General features: G+C 30.1%; 1 protein-coding gene across 1 annotated transcript; it reads right to left on the bottom strand.

Annotated features, from left to right (window-relative positions):
• Positions 1-8,312: 8,312 nt before the first annotated feature.
• On the bottom strand, positions 8,313-12,065 carry LOC100818569 (probable glucuronoxylan glucuronosyltransferase IRX7). Its single transcript, XM_041007020.1, has 4 exons — positions 11,164-12,065; positions 10,489-10,850; positions 10,140-10,390; positions 8,313-9,599 (listed from the first exon to the last, which is right to left on the bottom strand). Exons 1-4 carry the CDS (start codon positions 11,450-11,452, stop codon positions 9,119-9,121), a joined length of 1,383 nt encoding a protein of 460 aa, XP_040862954.1. The 5' UTR covers positions 11,453-12,065; the 3' UTR covers positions 8,313-9,118.
• Positions 12,066-17,779: the final 5,714 nt, after the last annotated feature.

Below are 17,779 nucleotides of genomic sequence, written 5' to 3'. Positions count from 1 at the left end.
ATAAATTAGAATATATACAATATTTGGAGAGTGAAATTCTCACCCTCCTCTCTCTCTCTCTCTCTCTCTCTCTCTCTCTCTCTCTCTCTCTCTCTCTCTCTCTCTCTCTCTCTCTCTCTCTCTCTCTCTCTCTCTCTCTCTCTCTCTCTCTCTCTCTCTCTCTCTCTCTCTCTATATATATATATATATACTTAATTTCCTTGACTATTATTTATAAATAAAATTTTAAAAGTTTTTTTAAAATAAATTGTCATTTGTCAATCGTTAAAAAATATCAAAATTTAAATTATCATTACAGATTCAAAATATCTATTTACTTGTATTTTATTCTATGCATTATATACGATAGATATTTTTTATATTATTAAATATATAATAAATAGTTTTTTTTAATGTAGATTATTTTGTAATTAAATTTTATAATAAAAATAATTTTGGATATATTGAAATTATATTTTAGATTTATAATGAATAACTTAAATTGTAATATTAGATTATTTTTAACTATTATTTTCTTAAAATTAAAATTAATTTAGAGATGAAGATAAAATTGTATTGAAAGTGGCAGAATGAGAATTTTTTGATTGCCAAATTTTTTGATTGCCAATTGCACATAGTATGTGGAATGTGTGTTGAAAAAAAAGATGACAGAAACAATTTTGAATGTCTAATTAAGAGAATGATGAAATTGAAAGTATCGGTATTCAAGTTATATATTTTTATTTATAGTATAGGAGCGTATTATAAATTTTAATTATATAGAAATAAATATTTATCTTATATAAACAGTTTAAAAAATAGTTTAAATAATTTTATTATATAATTAAAGATCACTAAAATTAAAAATGTCAAAAAGTAAATAGACTATTTTTCTATTTTGTAAAATAAAACTCATTCTTACATTATTTCGATCTTAAGATTCTGTGATTCTGAAGCAAATTAAAAGAAGAAGAAAAAAAATACTAGAAAGAGTGGACAAAATAGTTCGGATAAGGCAAAGCAAACTTAATCATTCATTCCGATAATGAAAGGATTAGCCGATTAGACTTTGTGAAATTACTTGTTTTCGAACGACAGCCAAAAATCAAGCTACTCCTGCTTAATCCAGATAAGGATAATAATCTTTTCATCGTATAAACTCTAGGTTGTGTTTATTTTAAGATTTATGAAGCCATTCGTGGTTATGGAAAAGATAATATAGAAATCTGAGATCCATACATTTGTAAATCTTATCTATAAAGACATTAATCAGGAAATGTTCAGGTCATACGCAGTTATGTTAAAAAATAATAATCTTACTCTGCAAACAAAAACATTTTTAATAAAAAAATACACAATATCTCTAAAAATAAAATCATTTATTAGAGGATGGAGGATGTTCGAAGTTTTGTTTGAATAAGTTTTTAAATATAAAAAAAAATAATCCAATTTAATCATAATAAAACTTGCAGTTTAGTTTATATTTATTCTAAAATTTTATTTTAATATGTGTATAATATAGAATAAATATTTATTATTATATAATTAAAATTTATATTCTGATTATTTTAAATATATAAAATATATTATAATTAAATCTTATAACAAAAAAATATTTTTTAAGGCAATTGCTATTTGTACTCCCTATATTTGCTAAATACGTACACCCCATTCCCCATTTCTATATTTTAATTGCTTATTATACTCTTTTTCCTTAAAGAGATACAGCTCTTAGAAATCCTTTTCTTTAACAGAATTTTTTTTGGAGATGATATATATCTGAAAATATATTTCTAGGTCTAAATAATCAAATGGTATGGAAGACTTTGGAGAGAGAAAAAGCGTGCGGGAATCATGAACCATGCAAAACTCTAAACGCATTATATTGGGCCAGGGTCCAGGAGCAAAAGGAGAAAGTGAACAAGAACGAACCTTGAACTAGAGAGTGTTGTTTGAAAACAAACTTCGCATAAAAAGGAAAACCCCAATTGAAAATATAACCCTCTATACGGCGAGTATTATTATCTAAGGACGAAAACATAAGCGTCCGTACAATGTGATAAACTTGAGAATTAATCTCAATTTTAATTATTATTTTTTTTAGTCATAGGCTGTATCGTGTTTATGTAGTGCATAATACATTGTTTCCTTCTTCAAATTAACAAATGTATCATCTATATTGCCAATTTCACGTAACATGCTCTGCTAGTTTGCTATTTACACAATGCGTTCGGGTATGAATGGGAGTGGCCAAGTATGTAAGAAAAGCCGTTAAAGGCATATATAGCCTCACCGGTATTATACTTAAATTGCTCATTAAATAAGATAGGTGAAAGTTGTAAAACTTAAGGGTTTTTTATATTAATAATTATATGAAATTAATAGAATCTTAAAATATATGATTCTCATAAACAATGTGTATTTTTTTTCGCACTGAGACTATTCTCCAGTGTACTTTGATTATTTGAAAGAAGAGAAAAATATGATTTTGCTTCCTTAACTATTTTTTGTGCCTCTCTATGTTCGTGATGACTAAGGGTTAAAGAGAATACTTTTATGTCAAGAAGAGGACATTGTCTCACGTTACTAGGTATTAACCCCTTTATAACCACTACTTTCATCAAGTAGCAGCTATCTCTAGGAATTTATCATATTTAACCTAATTACAATTTAGTTCTTAATTATTAATTATTTATTTATTAATCCCTACATAAGTCACATGTTTCTCACATGAAACATTAATTCTAACATTCTCCCACTTGGCTCATGTGACATTATCAAATATTATGGACTAAATAAATAAATAGATTAAACTAACATAATGCGCATTAAAATGACTAAGTCATTTTATACATTGGGTACATCACAATTTCATGATTAAGAATAGGAACCAATTCGAGTTATGGCAGTTGTACGTCACTTAATTGACATAGTTCCTTCCATGTACTGCAAATTAATCTTCTCCTTAATATGACCATTAGTTAAGAGTACATAATTGGTCTAACATAATGTCTTTATTCAAGACAAAACCTGTTAATATTACTTTAAATATAAATATGCATGCAAACATAGAGAACAAATAATCAGAAACATATCATAAATGAGCCTAGAGTGTCAGTAAAATACATAAGTTAAATTACAGTTAATGATCATCAATAACAATAGTGCTCATACTTTTAACATGTTCTATAAATGTCTTGGGTGGTAATCCCTTTTGTCAAAGGGTCAACTATTATAAGGTTTGTGTTAATATATTTTATTGACACTTTTTGTTTTTGAACTTCTTCATTTACGTACTTCAATTTCATATGTTTTGTACCCTTAGAGTACTTGTCGTTCTTAGAGAAAAATATTGTCGTGGAGTTATCACAATACATTTTTAGTGGCCAAGCAATACTATCGACAATTTCAAGCCTTGAAATAAAGTTCCACAGCCAATTAGCCTAAGTTGTAGCCTCAAAACATGCTAATAATGCAGCTTTCATGATAAATGCAACAACAACTAATGCATACAAAATTGTTTTCATTTGTTTTCGTTCTAGATCACTTCTAAGACATTGTACGAGACTAAATTTGTCTTCTTTTTTAATTGAAATGGGTGATGCTGAACACTTTTCCATCCTGAATTTTTCTAGTACTTTATTGATATATACTTTTTGAGACAAGCCTAACAATCATTGTTATCTATTTCGGAATATTTCTATTCCTATCACATAGCTTGTCTCACCCATATCTTTCATTTCAAAGTTGATAGAGAGAAACTTCTTAGTCTCATAAAGAAGACCAAGATCATTAGTTGCAAGCAAGATATCATCAACATACAAAATTAAAAAAATAACCTTACTCTCACTGAACTTCAGATATATACACGGATCAACAGTATTTTCCTTAAATTCAAAGAAAACAATGGTATCATTAAACTTCAAATATCATTGGCGAGAAGTTCTCTTAAGATCGTATGTTGATTTCTTTAATTTTCACGCCATGTGCTCCTTTCCTTTAATTGAGAACCCCATTGGTTGGTCCATATAAACATTCTCCTCTAAATCTTCATTAAGAAAGATAGTTTTCACATTCATCTGATGTAATTCCAAGTCATAATGGGCTACTAATATCATGATAATCCTGAAAGAATCCTTTCATGAGACTAGTGAAAATGTCTCTTTATAATCAATGTCGTCTTTTTGAGTAAATCCCTTAGCAACAAGTCTAACATTGTAACGTTCAAGGTTGCCATGAAAGTTACGTTTAGTCTTGAAGACCCACTTACAACTAATTCTCTCACAACCCTTTGACAATTCTACAAAGTCCCAAACACCATTATGTTCCATGGAATTTATCTCTTCTTTCATGGCATTTAACCATTTCTCATAATTATCATAGCTTACAACTTGTGAAAATGAAACTAGATCATTATCATTAATGCTTAAGTTTGTTTTTGTTTCATATAGGTATACCACATAGTCATTCAAAATAGTTTGTCTCCTTTCTCTTTGAGACCTCCTTAATGTTACTTTGTGTGGTTCATCCACAATAGGTTCATTATGTATCATAAGTTCATTATTGTGTTGCTCTTCTTCATTGTTGTTTGGAACAACAACTAAAGGAGCAATCATCTTACTGTTAGAGGCATAAGCTAAAGGGACTTGCACTCTAACTTCTTTAATTTTCACATCTCGTGGAATTGTACTCCCACTGATTTCACCATTTTCAATTAACCTTGTATTTCCAGTATCGACAATTCTCATACTATGATTAGGACAATAAAACATATACCCCTTTGACTTTTCTGAATAACCTATGAAATATCCACTAATTGTACTTGCATCCAACTTTCTTTTTTGTGGATTATAAATCCTTATTTCTGCTTGGCAAAAACCCCAAACATGCAGGTGCCTTATACTAGGTGTCCTATTAATCCATAATTCCAAAGGCGTCTTTGGAACTACCTTACTAGGAACCCTATTCAACAAATACATGACAGTTTTTCAAGGCATACATCCATAAAGATATGGATAAAGTTAAATTGCTTAAAATGCGTCTAACCATATCCATTAAAGTTTTATTACGCCTTTCGGATACACCATTTTGTTGTGGTATACCAGACATTGTGTACTATGCACAAATGCCACATTTCTAAAGGAGTTTAGCAAATTGGCCTAGGTGTTGCCCAGTTTTATCGTATCTTCTATAATATTCACCACCTATATCAGACCTAATAACTTCCACTTTTCTGTCCAATTATCTTTCTACTTCATTCAAGTAAATTTATAAGGCATCCACTGCTTGAGATTTCTCATGCAGTAAGTAGACATAATTGTAATGTGAATAGTCTTCAGTTAAGTTTGATTCAAAATATACATGATCATTAAGCTCACCTTTCTTTTCGAACCTAAACTTACGCTTTGGAAAATCCTTCTAAAAGTGTCTAGATTTCCCACAGAAATGGCAATTATTGCCCTTTGATATCTTCTTTTGGATTTGCAAAGAGTCATCATTGATCTTTAGTGTCCTTTTGCCTTTATCATGTTTCTTCACAAATTTCTTTCCAACTCCTTGATTCCCTTAGTGGCTTACATAATAAATTGAGTGACTTCATTGATTCTTAAGCTTTGCTTCTTCCTGAACTAACATATTGTGCAATTCATGCACATTTCATTTATTTTTCATGGCATGATAGCTCATTTGAAACAGATCATATTCAGATGGTAATGAGTTCAAAATAAACTAGACAAGGAAGTTCTCATTCACAGTCATTCCCAAAGTCTTAAGGTTTGTTGTAATGTTTGTCATCTCAATGACATGCTTATGCATAGTACGTGAACCATAAAACTTTATGGTGGTCAGTGTACTCATTAATGTCTCATCAAGAGACTTATTAGCTATTTAAGAGTGCTCTCCCACTAACCTCATAAACTCTTTAGCACTATCGGTCATAGAAAAAATTGTCTTAATATTGTTTGCAACAGTCATTCTCATGAACATTAGACTGAGTCTGTTAGTCTTTCCCAAGCTTTATAATAAGTTTTCTCTTCATTTCTACTAGCATCAGTAATAATAGCATGCTTCTCTTCCAATAGAGCAAGATCAAGATCCAATACATTGAGATAAAATTGGACTTGCTCATTCCAGTCAGAGAAGTTAAGCCCATTAAAAATTGACACAAATGATACATGAGAATTAAGTAAATTGGAAACAGGTACCACATAATAAACATCACATAAGCATTTTTAGACATAAAACACATGTCATACATATAATTCAGTCAGATAACGATCAATGTATATTGATGCTCTCCTTTGGATGATACACCAACACACAACGTACAAATGTAATGATGCTAAGAAAACTCTTAACATCATTGACAATTAAATATGCATTAATTAGTAGTACATATTACCTTTGGGTATATAAATAAACTAATGGTACACACAAATTACCTACAACTATATTCATTGATTATAAGAACAACTAATCACATTTGGAAAATCCATAAATGTATTATAACAATAAATTTCAATTACCCATAAATCAATAATCATATAATTTAGCATCCATTATTCTATGAGTAATTGAAGTATTAATTTGGAATTAAATAACCTTATAGATTTAGTCACTTTAGTGACTAACAAATTCATCATACACTTAATTCCAATCAAATATATGACCTACACATATTTATTGCTATTAACAATTCATAACCATTTTATTAATTTCATTCCAGACCATAAAATAATATTCACATTTATTTGTTTTTTTATATTCAAACACATTCAAGCAAATATATATAGCATATACATATTTAATGCTACCGACAATTGCAAAGCATTCATATTAATTTAATTTCAGGGTATAAATTTTGAATCCTTTAATCACATTCAACAATAATATTTGGAAAAAAATGAGCACATAGGATTGAGAATAGCAAAAATTGGACTGAAAATAACAATTCTAAAAGAATTCCTTTCAATTCAACGAGAATTGCTTTTAAACGCAGGGAGATTTTTCAATTCCTTTCATTCCATTCAAATTAAAATACTTTCTCTTTATTATATATCAATCAACATAAGATGCAATAGCGAAAACACACAAAATTAGAGTGATAAAATAAAATTCCTAAATTTCATAATTAAGGGTTTTCTAGATATCAAATGTAAGACTTAAGAGTTCTCTAGATTAATAATTATAGGACACCAATAGGATCTTGAAATATATGATTCTCACAAATAATAGATAAACAATGTATATCATTATTCATCGTGAGACTTCTCCTCGGTGTATTTTGATTCCTTGGAAGAGTAGAGAAACAAAATTTCACTTCATTGATTATTCCTTCTATCTATCTACATTCATGATGATCAGGGATTAGAGAGAACAATTTTCTATTAGGAAGAGGACTTGTCTCAATGAGTATTAATTCATTTATAACCACTACTCTCTCATCAAGTAACAGTTATTTCTAGACATTTTTCATATTTAATCCAATTACAATTTAATCATTAATTCTTAATTATTTATTTATTAATCCCTACATAAATCATATATTTCTCACCTGAGACATTAGTTCTAACAAAAGTTTTTTAAAAAAATTATGATTAAAGACTAGATTTCGAGCCATTAAAGAGGCACTTATTTTACTTGACAATTATTATTATTATTATTTCAATGCAATTTTTTAATTAAATTTATATTGTACTTATAAAACCGTCAAATAAAATCCTTAATTGTCATCAAATAAACACAATAGACTCAGTCTGTACATTAAAAATGAATCAGGTCTATATAGTTCAATCTTAAAAAAATAACTTAAGAAAAAGATTTGTCCAATTTTTAAAAATATTATTTTGGCTATGATATCGAGCCAAGACCAAGGGATTTTTAAGCTTATTAGATATACTTCTTTCTAAGGTAAAAGTATTAAATTATGAAAATTTCAGAGTTTCTAATATGTATGGCGTAAGCAAGTGATGGAGATCACTATGTTGAACGTGAAGAGAACTATGTAGAGCAAGTTAAATAACTTAATGTGTGTTTGAATTGTTGTTTTAGAGACACCAAACATTCCTTGGAACTTTTCAAAGTATAAAAAGGGGAAAAAATGACATATTAAAAAAATGTAGGTTACATTTAAGTGAACTGTTATCCAAACACATCCTTGATGAACTATTGTAAGTTTAAGATGGCTCTTCAACTAATGAGCCTATTAAAAAAAGGCATTAAAGTCTACTTTTGACTATATTCTATTAGATCCTGTATAAACTTGAAACTACTTATATTTTTAATTGATAATTGATGTGAGACTACTTAGTACCATCCACACACGTGAATCGACATTTAGAATATAAAATTTGTAAGATTGAATAGTCCCTTGATATCGTGTTAATTAGATTATAACTTAACAAGTAAAACTAATACGGGGAATTATTGTTCAGAGTCTTGACAAATTAAGTGCTGTGCTGCTGCCCCTCGCATCTCATGGGTCGATTCTCTCTGATTTTTCTCCATGCTTGCGTTGATTTTGACAACCCTTTAACTCATCCGTGACCACTGACAACCCCCATTAACTTGCATAAAATTTAAACTAGCACTATAAAAGTTATGACATTTCTGACACACTCGCACCCCACACCCTCATCTTCCTCCATCCAAATCTCCATTCTCATTAATCATTTCACTCACAAACACCAAAATCTCTTCAACCTTCGTTTTCCCAACCCTTTTGTCACCAACCTGACACTACACAACACAAACAATAAAATAACAAACAAAAATGAAAATTTGTGTATTCTTCTTATATTTTTATTCACAAGCAAAAATGATTTAACTCCACAGATATTTTTCAGTCCAAGCCGCAAAACCAACGAATGAATTCTTGCCATGTCATCATCACCACAACCACGTCACCATTAATATACTCGAAGAAAGTCTTGAAGCTGCTACTTTGGGCCCCAACATGAGTCATTAAATTCCATCTCTCAAGAAATTCCAGCTGTCATCCACCAAATATTAATATTATCATCACTATTTCTTTATTTTTATTATTGTCCATGCAGCGTGTGTTTTTGAAATGTCATCTTCATTACCACGGGTGAGTGAAGAAATAAACACAACTTGTCGTCGAGTTTAACTTTAAACCCTCTTACGTGTCAAAATCCAATTGGCGTGAAACCCTCGAGCTTCTGAAGGATCTATCAAGCTTTTCACTCAAAGCCCTCAGGACCTGCCACGTGGCATCCCCTACCTGGACCTGGCTGTTGAAAAGTAGGGCCCTCCTCGTTGCTGGGTCCCACAGGTTCCTTTGAATTGTGCTCAGGTTTGTCGCCGCCACGCGCTCCAGTATCTCAGCCAGCCTCCCCACGTCTTTCTCCGCCACCGTCACCGATATCTCCGACCACTTCACCGCGGAGACAAACGGCAACCGAATACCGTCCGCTATGACAACTGGCACGCAACCCAAGGCGACGGACTCGACCAGCCTCGGACTCCATGGGGCCCACCCCAGAGGACATAAACAAAACACCGAACGTGCAATCTCTGACTGGTAACCGGCAAACCTATGCCTCTGCAGGTAAAACCTCCGGTCACCGTTGAACTTCCTCCATATCACCGTCCGCACTTTCCTGCAAAGGTTAACAGAAAATTCATTAACAAAAATAAAAATACAAGTAATTAAAGAATATTTCTTCTTCTTCATAAATATCACAAATTTGCTATAAATCATATTTTTATGAATTCAAATAATGATTTTTTTATTGATAATGTAAAAAATATATATAATTACAGTAGATTAAAATTAAAGAATAAAACTTAGATATAATTATATAAATTAAAATTTCATCTTTTGACGTATCTCATATTTCTCATCAATAATATTCAGCTTTTATCCCTAAAAAAACATTGTTAAAAATTGAAATAAAACTATAATTTTAATTAAAAAATAATATCAAAATTACCTATCAAGCTATAACTGAGTTTTGACTATTTTGTACAAAATTAAATTATTAGTTAATTGTTCATTTAATTAGACAATTGAAATGGAGATAATTAGCAAAATATATGTTAATGTAAGTTTTGACTATTTTTGTACAGAATAAAGTTAAATTAAATTCTTAGTTAATTACTCATTTAATTAAGAGAGATGAAATGGAGGTAACTCTTACTTGCTGTAAAATCGTCCACTAACGTTCTTGGGATGGACTTCCATTTTCCCTCGGAAGAAAGCCCAAATATCTCGCCGTCCGTCCACCGGAAAATTCTCCATCGTGTCCCTTACACTTTCCGGCGAAACGTACGGTGGAATCACTACGTGCTCGACCTTCTGGCACGGGTGATCGAACACAACGCCAAACGTCTGCAACACGATCGAGTTCCTCACAATCTCTGGCACGCCATCAGCCATCGCCACGTCCTCCTTCACAAAAAAACAAAAAAAAAAAAAATCATTCAGCGAATAGTAATCGAATGAACCTACGAAAACAGCGAACGACAAAACGCGTTCAACGCACGCACCAGGGTGTGGAAACACGAGCCGAAATCGTGCGACGCGACGAAGACGTGGTCGGAGCCTCTGCTTCGGTTCCAGAAGGGGTACTCCGAGGAGATGAGGTTTACCGCGGACGCGATGAGGGAGCGCGCGTGGCCAATCGCGGGGAAGCCATTCACGGTGCTGAAGTTGCAAGACACGTAAACGGGGACGAAGAAAAAGTCAGCGTCGTATGGGTCAAACGTGCGAACCTCGCTGGTCAACAAAGCCCTGTGAATTGCAACCTCCGACGCAAACAAATGTTTGCTGCACCTCTCGTTCGTCAACCAATCCGTGTTGTACTTCGGAGGAAGGTCGTAGACAAACACCTTCAACTTCTTCAAAGATTCTAACAGTAAACAAAAAACAAAAAACAAAATCATCAATAAAAAATATAAAATATCCCGGAGTGCATGTATCAACTGACATTCCTCTCGAGTTCAAGTTTTGTGATTATGGAGTCTTGTTAAATATTGAAAGTGTTTTAATAACTATGCTCGAACATGATTGTTTCGGTTGAGAAAATTAAATACTAAAAAGTGTTTTAATGATATTACTCGAACAAGATTGTCTCCATGGAGAAAATCTGTCTTATTTTAGTAAAGAAAAAAAAAAGGAAATTTAAAATAATGATGAAATAAAATGAGATTGATTATAGGTACCTGGAGAGTTAAGAGCATGTTGAGGAGTTGTGGTGTGGTTTGATTGGATGAGTGCTCTGGAGACGTGAGAAGGTTTTTTGGTGTGGTGGTTGTTGTTGTTGCTGATGAGGTAGGAAGTGAAGAAATAGAGAGAAAGAGAAAGCCAGAGAACCCATTTGTAGTATCTGTAGAAGCAGTTTTTTTCTTGCTGGTGATGGTGATGGTGATGATGAGGTCTGCCATGTTTTTGAAGGAGTTTCATCTTAACGTAGTAGCCCCTGCTATTTGGGGGTCTTTTCTGCTGAGCCATTTCATTTAAATTCAGAGGAAGAAAACAACAACCTAGATCAAAGGTGGTTGGGAGGGTGCTGTCAGCTATTCTGGTTTGAGAAGAAGTGGAGACGAAGAAACACTGACAGGAGGAGAAAGGGGGGAGTTTTTGTTAGCACTTCGTTTTTGCCTCAAGAGTAAACAAACAAGGGAGGTTTCTCGACGTTTTTTTTTTTTTTTTTTTTGGAAAAGGAAATTGGGATTTTTTATTAAAAAAAATAAATAAATTAGATTACATATTTTTTTTTATCAAAAACAATTTTATTCAAGGATAAAATTACTATCCACAATAAATAAAAAAATCCTAAGTATTTGACAAAGTTGCATATCAAAAACTCAAATCCAAAATCTCTGTTTGCTGTTGGAGTTTTTATACTTTGATAAAATTATTGCGTTCAAGGGAAAAACGTTATGGGCTTTGTTATTTTCTTAGAGAGGGTCGTGGTGCATTCCAAATTACGATTATTCCCTAATTATTGAGGTGGAACAAATTAACAAAGAAAAACAGAAAGTGTGTGTGTGTGTGAGACAGAGATTGTTTGTAAGATCACATGGTGAAAGGCTGAATGGTAGAAATGGATCAGAAATGAGGTTGGCCACGGACTCGGTTATTAGTCAGCTTTTTGGTTCTCCTTGGCTCTTTCTCAGTACTTTTTAACTTTGTTGTCTGGAATCACCTTTTAAACATATTGAAAATTAAGATTAAAAGAATCCCATTAACATCCAAAACATTAAGAAAATTATAATGTAAAACTAATAATAAAATTGAATATGTGGACTCAAATTTTGAACTTAGTCGCATTCAAATTAAATTAAATTTTCAAACAATAATTTGTTATTACACTGTGAATTAATTAAAAATTATTATTATTATAATTTTTAAGATAGTTATTCTGAAAGTTGTCTTTATTTTTCAATATTTTTAAAAATAATAATCAGAAATAATATTTTATCAAAATATAATTTTTTATCATAAATATAAACATAATATAATTTACGTGTTTAATAAAATATTTTTATTATGAATTTGAATTATAGTATTTAGTAGAGTTTATATTTTCAAACATATTTATTTATTAAAATATTTAATCATAAAATAAATATTTAATAAAAATTTTCATTTATAGAACTCTAATTTTATGTGAGTTTCACAGTCATCAATAACATATTGATTTCTTTCTTAGGTTTAAAAATGTATTTAAATTTTTATATTCATATATTCATTTAAAGGTAGATTTAATTTATTTTTTACATTTTGATAAATTTATATAATAAAAATTATTAAAAGATAAAAATAAATCAAATTCAAATCAACGTCGATTAAACAAGACTTGCGTTTTAAAATTAAAATTAATAAACTTTTTTTCTAGTTAAAGCTGGTTTAATACTATCTAGTATCTACAATAATATTAGTTCCCATTTGATGTGCGCACTGTTGGATTGAGCTGGTGAGAGAGCTTCTAGGTACAACCAATTTTTGTGGCTTTACAGAGAAGATAAGGTTGTCTTAAACATGTTTTACAATCAATATAAATATCATATTAAGTAATAACATCAAGATCAACGTGACAATCTCTGTCTGGTGATCATTCTTGAAAGTGCATAAAGCCAATGAGGTAATGTCCAAGCGATTGAACGGTGAATGATATTTGATGCAAATGCAATGCTATGCAATTATTGAAGACAAATGCAAATATCAGCAAGTTTTCTTTTTAAAAAATAATATTCAGTTTTGATTTTTGCACTAAATTCTCCATTTTGTTATTGAAAATATAAAAGAAAGAAATAAAATATTGTATAGATATTATAAAAATTAATAGTTAATTTTTAAGTAATTAAAATAATTAATATATTGTACTTTATTACATGTTTGGCAAAGATTAAAATTTAAACAATACGTGCTTACTTTTAAAAAAAATCTCAATAAATTAATAAAAATAAAGAAATATTTTTTTAACACAAGTTAAGTCAAACATATGGTTTCTTAACTCATATCCTTAATACTATTACATTTGGGATTGAAATTTGGATGATGAGTTTAAGGTTGCCAACACATCTAAGATTAGTTGTAACCATGTGCGTTCCATGCAAAGCTAGAATTTAGAAGGAAAAAAAAAATCATGTGGGTGATGCAAATCTCAAACTGAAAATAGGCAAAAATAAATAAATGAAAGCAAAATTGAGAACTGGAGATGTTGTGGACCTCGCATGTCCCTGGCAAAGGCTTTGAAGAACAAGAAACTTTTTTGGTATTTAAATGAAACTAGGGAGAGAAAAATAATGAAAATATTAATATATTTTTTTGCAGCAAAATATTGACATCTTATTGGAAATTCCTAACAAATATAAAGCGAATTAATGACTATCGTCTCAAGCTCCATCCCAATCCAATCGTAATTCACCTACTAAAATGGTCGCTCCGATCCACTCATAAAATTAGATCTTACCTAAATTCCCCCTCAATAATTAATAATAAAAGTTAATTAGGTATAATTTTTAATTTCCTAAATTCCCCCACTCAATATAAGGTATTACCAGATTGCTATTAGGTATAATTTTTAATTTCCTGGTATACAAACAGAAATAGAGGGTAATATTAAATAAATAAAAAATAAAAATATAATAGATAGACACATGCCGGTGGTGAGTTAGACCTCTATCAGCCTTATAAACATTTAATAGATAGAACCAAACAACAAAAATAATATAATAAGAACAATAATAAAAATAAAAATATAAAAAAAAGGTCTTTAAATAATAGGAATTAAAAAAAATTAAGCCTAACGAAAAAAAGGTCACTCGTCAATAATTAATACTTTTGAAATAGCTAAGAGGAATTGCTTTTCCAATAACCCCAATTCTGAAATTAAAAAAAAGAAAAACTACTATTTACACATTGATGCCACTTATCACTATTATCACTTTCGTGTTGCATCAAATCAAATCATGCCATTAATTTACGTGCTTATATTTATTAATGGTTAATACAGACTACACTTAATTAAACAAAAAATCGACTCATTCAACAAACAATCTGTTCATTATATTAAGAGTGTCTTTATCTTGAAAGTTCTTTCAAATGATATTAAGAAAAACAAACTTTAATGGTATAATTATATGAGAAAGTAGCCTATCTACTTAGAATATTTCTATCAATTACTTATTTCAAAATACCGTTACTTAGTTTTTTTTTACTATTAGAGAAAATCTATATATCATTTAAATTTATAATTATTATCTATTACTAACGAAGTTTAATTTTTCCATAATGTGTTAATACCATAATATGTAAATATTATTTAGCACATATTTAGTCGATGTAAACATCTTATGCTATCACGTGACTGAAAAGGAATTATTTAACATTTATTTTTTCTTATATATTAAGAATAATACTTTCCCTAGCCAGAGGCTGGCCACACACATAGGTGATGAATTGATGATATGATAGCTAGGATGATATACTTGTTTGAGAAAAGAGGAAAAGGGCAAGTACGGAACATGACATTTCTATAATTAATAAGTCTCGTACACGGCAAGGCAATAATTTTCTCTTATAGCAACACATATAAGCTAGGAAAAGAAACTCATAAACAGTGAAAGTATTAAAAAAATATGCAAATTAAATGGTTTAGACTATAGATGGCTTTAACTGATCAAAGAAGCAGCATTAGTTGACGTAAGAGAACACAAATTTATTCACCGGCCAAGATGGTGTATGTGAATGTGATTTAGGTAGTATTAAAGAATAAGCTATTATTTGCTTGTATCTTGTGGTCAAAGGCAATAGGATTGATACGCGTCACCTAAAATGAAATCCAAAGAGAAACATTCTGGGTGGAATATGATACCATTGGAGGAATTTTCTGGTAGGAGTTTTGGTCAGATAAAGCATTCAAAATACATTTGGATTACTTGTTTAAGCAGCCACACCCAAAGCCAGTCACAAACATAGAGTAAAAAACTAAAAATGCGTCTAGCCTACGTTGTAATAATTATTTCTTAATAATCAATTAATGATGACATCAAAGATTGTGGCTTCTACTGTCACTAATTGCCAAATATTAATGGCTATAAATTGATGGTATATATGCAACAATAATAGAAGGCATTGCAGCCATCCGTGAAAATATAAATATAATTAAAGCTTAAATATTTTTTATTCAAAATTTGATTAATTTTATTTTTTATCCTTTAATTTTTTTTTTTAAAAAAAATAGTCTCTGTAATTTGAAAATTAGTCAACTTTTAGTTCTTAGTTTGTGATCATTTTAGTCATGCCTTAATAACTATCAAAAGTGGATTATTTAAAGATTATGAAACTAAAAATTATTTTTAAATTTGAGAGATTAAAAATAAACTTGATTCAAATTTGAGGGAAAAAAATATTTAAACCTATAGTTAAACTTCAAATAAATGTGGTTGGCTTTGTTTCTTTCATTCTCTTTTTGATCCTTTTTATTGCTTAGGATCTTGACTCATATGAGTTTTTTCACTTTCCTTTCTTTGTCTTCTCTATCTGCTTTTCAAGCCAAGCCCTTTCCCTCCCTGATTAAGGAAACTAGCAACGATCAATATTACACATAAAAGCTAAGCCAAATTAAAGTATTTTTCATGGGCAAGGATATCTATAGAACCACTCAAGGTTTTATTGACTCACTGAACAATTGTCAACTCTTCTATGACATGATTATAAAAGATAAATACCAAAGACGAAAGGTCCTTGTCTTTGGGCGATTTTGTTTCAACTATCAAAGATATATCATTTTGAAAACGTATCTAAATTATTCCTCTCTATTTGATGACATTAGAATGGTAAAATGAACTATACTATTTATACAATATTCTTATAATATTATTAGTTATCATTCTATCACAGTATTCATTTTATTCTGTACCTTTTCTCTTACATTCATTATACAAAAAAAATATACAAATTTAATTAAAATTTGTTATATAAATATAATTTTTAGTTAAAAAAATATATATATATATGATGAAGAGGCGAAGTGGATAAATAGAACAGAAGTGTAGCACAGTTCAAGTAATGATTGAAGGGGTCGATGGGGTCCCCCTATATATGCACTTTGGCTGCACACAACTAAATGACTATTCTCATAATACACTACTGATTGTTGTATTCCCTTTGCTAGATAGGGGTGGGTGCCTATCTCAAATTAAAGCCTCAAAGCTGTGGTCTAGGGTGAGATAACGCTTTCCACTTTCATATTTTTTTTCTACTAATTAGGGTATTTCTTAATCAAAACTCAATGAATATTTCGTAAACAGTTGAGATATTGAAATTCAGGTGTTAATTAACTTCTTTTAATAGATATTTTTTGTATAATTTAACTACATATTTAAGAGATAAAATTATTTGTCATGCCATATTATGTTAATTAATTATGTTTAATAACTAATTATGGACAAAGCTTTCTGTTGAGTTTATATTTGAACATCATCACTACAAAAGAGTGGATCCTACAACTTTGCTTTACTTGGGTCCAACTCTAAGCTATTGTCAAGTTTGATGTCATTTTTGGAAGCTTATGCCTTCATCTCTATCTAGTACTCCATCTACCTATCAACGCAACTCTTCAGGGTTTATTACGTTTAACCATCTTCTTATTCAAATTTGGCTTTAATTTAATAACCCCGCAAGCATTTATGTGTGCAGTTTGTTAGGTCAATGCATAGTTTTATACATAAATGTGAATGACACTACCATGAGTATCTGTCTTTCAAATTTAACAATTTGGAAGGCATGGCCAGAGTTGACCATATTCGTTATTGCGCTAAAAAGGACGATTATTTAATTCGCAGTGATGTATATATATATATTGTTTTATGGTAAAATTCTGGCATGGTTTGTCTATCAAATTAAGAGCATATGGATACATTTTCCACGCATCACCCACCCAAGTGATGGAAAATCAATCACTTGCAATTATAGTAATTAAGCTGTTTTGAACAACTAACCTGATAGTAATGCCTTCCTACACACACACACAATTTAGTGATGGAGTTATGACAATTGAAAAGTGAACAAACATCCTTTGATATGGTTAAAAGTAACTGAGGTGAAAGAGGACAGCAAATTAGAAGAGTTAAATTAATTAATTAAATAACATTTTAAATACAAATTTTTAAAAAAATGACTTCTAATAATATAAATGATAATCTAATATTAATATTAAATGATAATAAAATAAATATTATATATATATATATATATATTCCAATAAGGAGAAGAACTCATAGATGACGATAAGAGGAGATAAGAAAACCAATAAAGTGTAGAATATAT

The sequence above is a fragment of the Glycine max genome, chromosome 11 (genome assembly GCF_000004515.6).
Source record: "Glycine max cultivar Williams 82 chromosome 11, Glycine_max_v4.0, whole genome shotgun sequence".
Classification (NCBI taxonomy): domain Eukaryota; kingdom Viridiplantae; phylum Streptophyta; class Magnoliopsida; order Fabales; family Fabaceae; genus Glycine; species Glycine max.
Note: the sequence above shows the minus strand (reverse complement) of the source record. Positions and strands in the feature narration are given on the sequence as shown.

What these genes read in the sequence shown, in the direction of transcription:
- LOC100818569 (XM_041007020.1), bottom strand. Translation starts at nt 11,452, where the DNA reads ATGGCTCAGCAGAAAAGACCCCCAAATAGCAGGGGCTACTACGTTAAG. An exon ending in GCTCGTGTTTCCACACCCTG is followed by an intron (nt 10,391 to 10,488) that starts GTGCGTGCGTTG and finishes TTTTTTGTGAAG; the next exon opens with GAGGACGTGGCGATGGCTGA. An exon ending in AGTGGACGATTTTACAGCAA is followed by an intron (nt 9,600 to 10,139) that starts GTAAGAGTTACC and finishes TAACCTTTGCAG; the next exon opens with GAAAGTGCGGACGGTGATAT.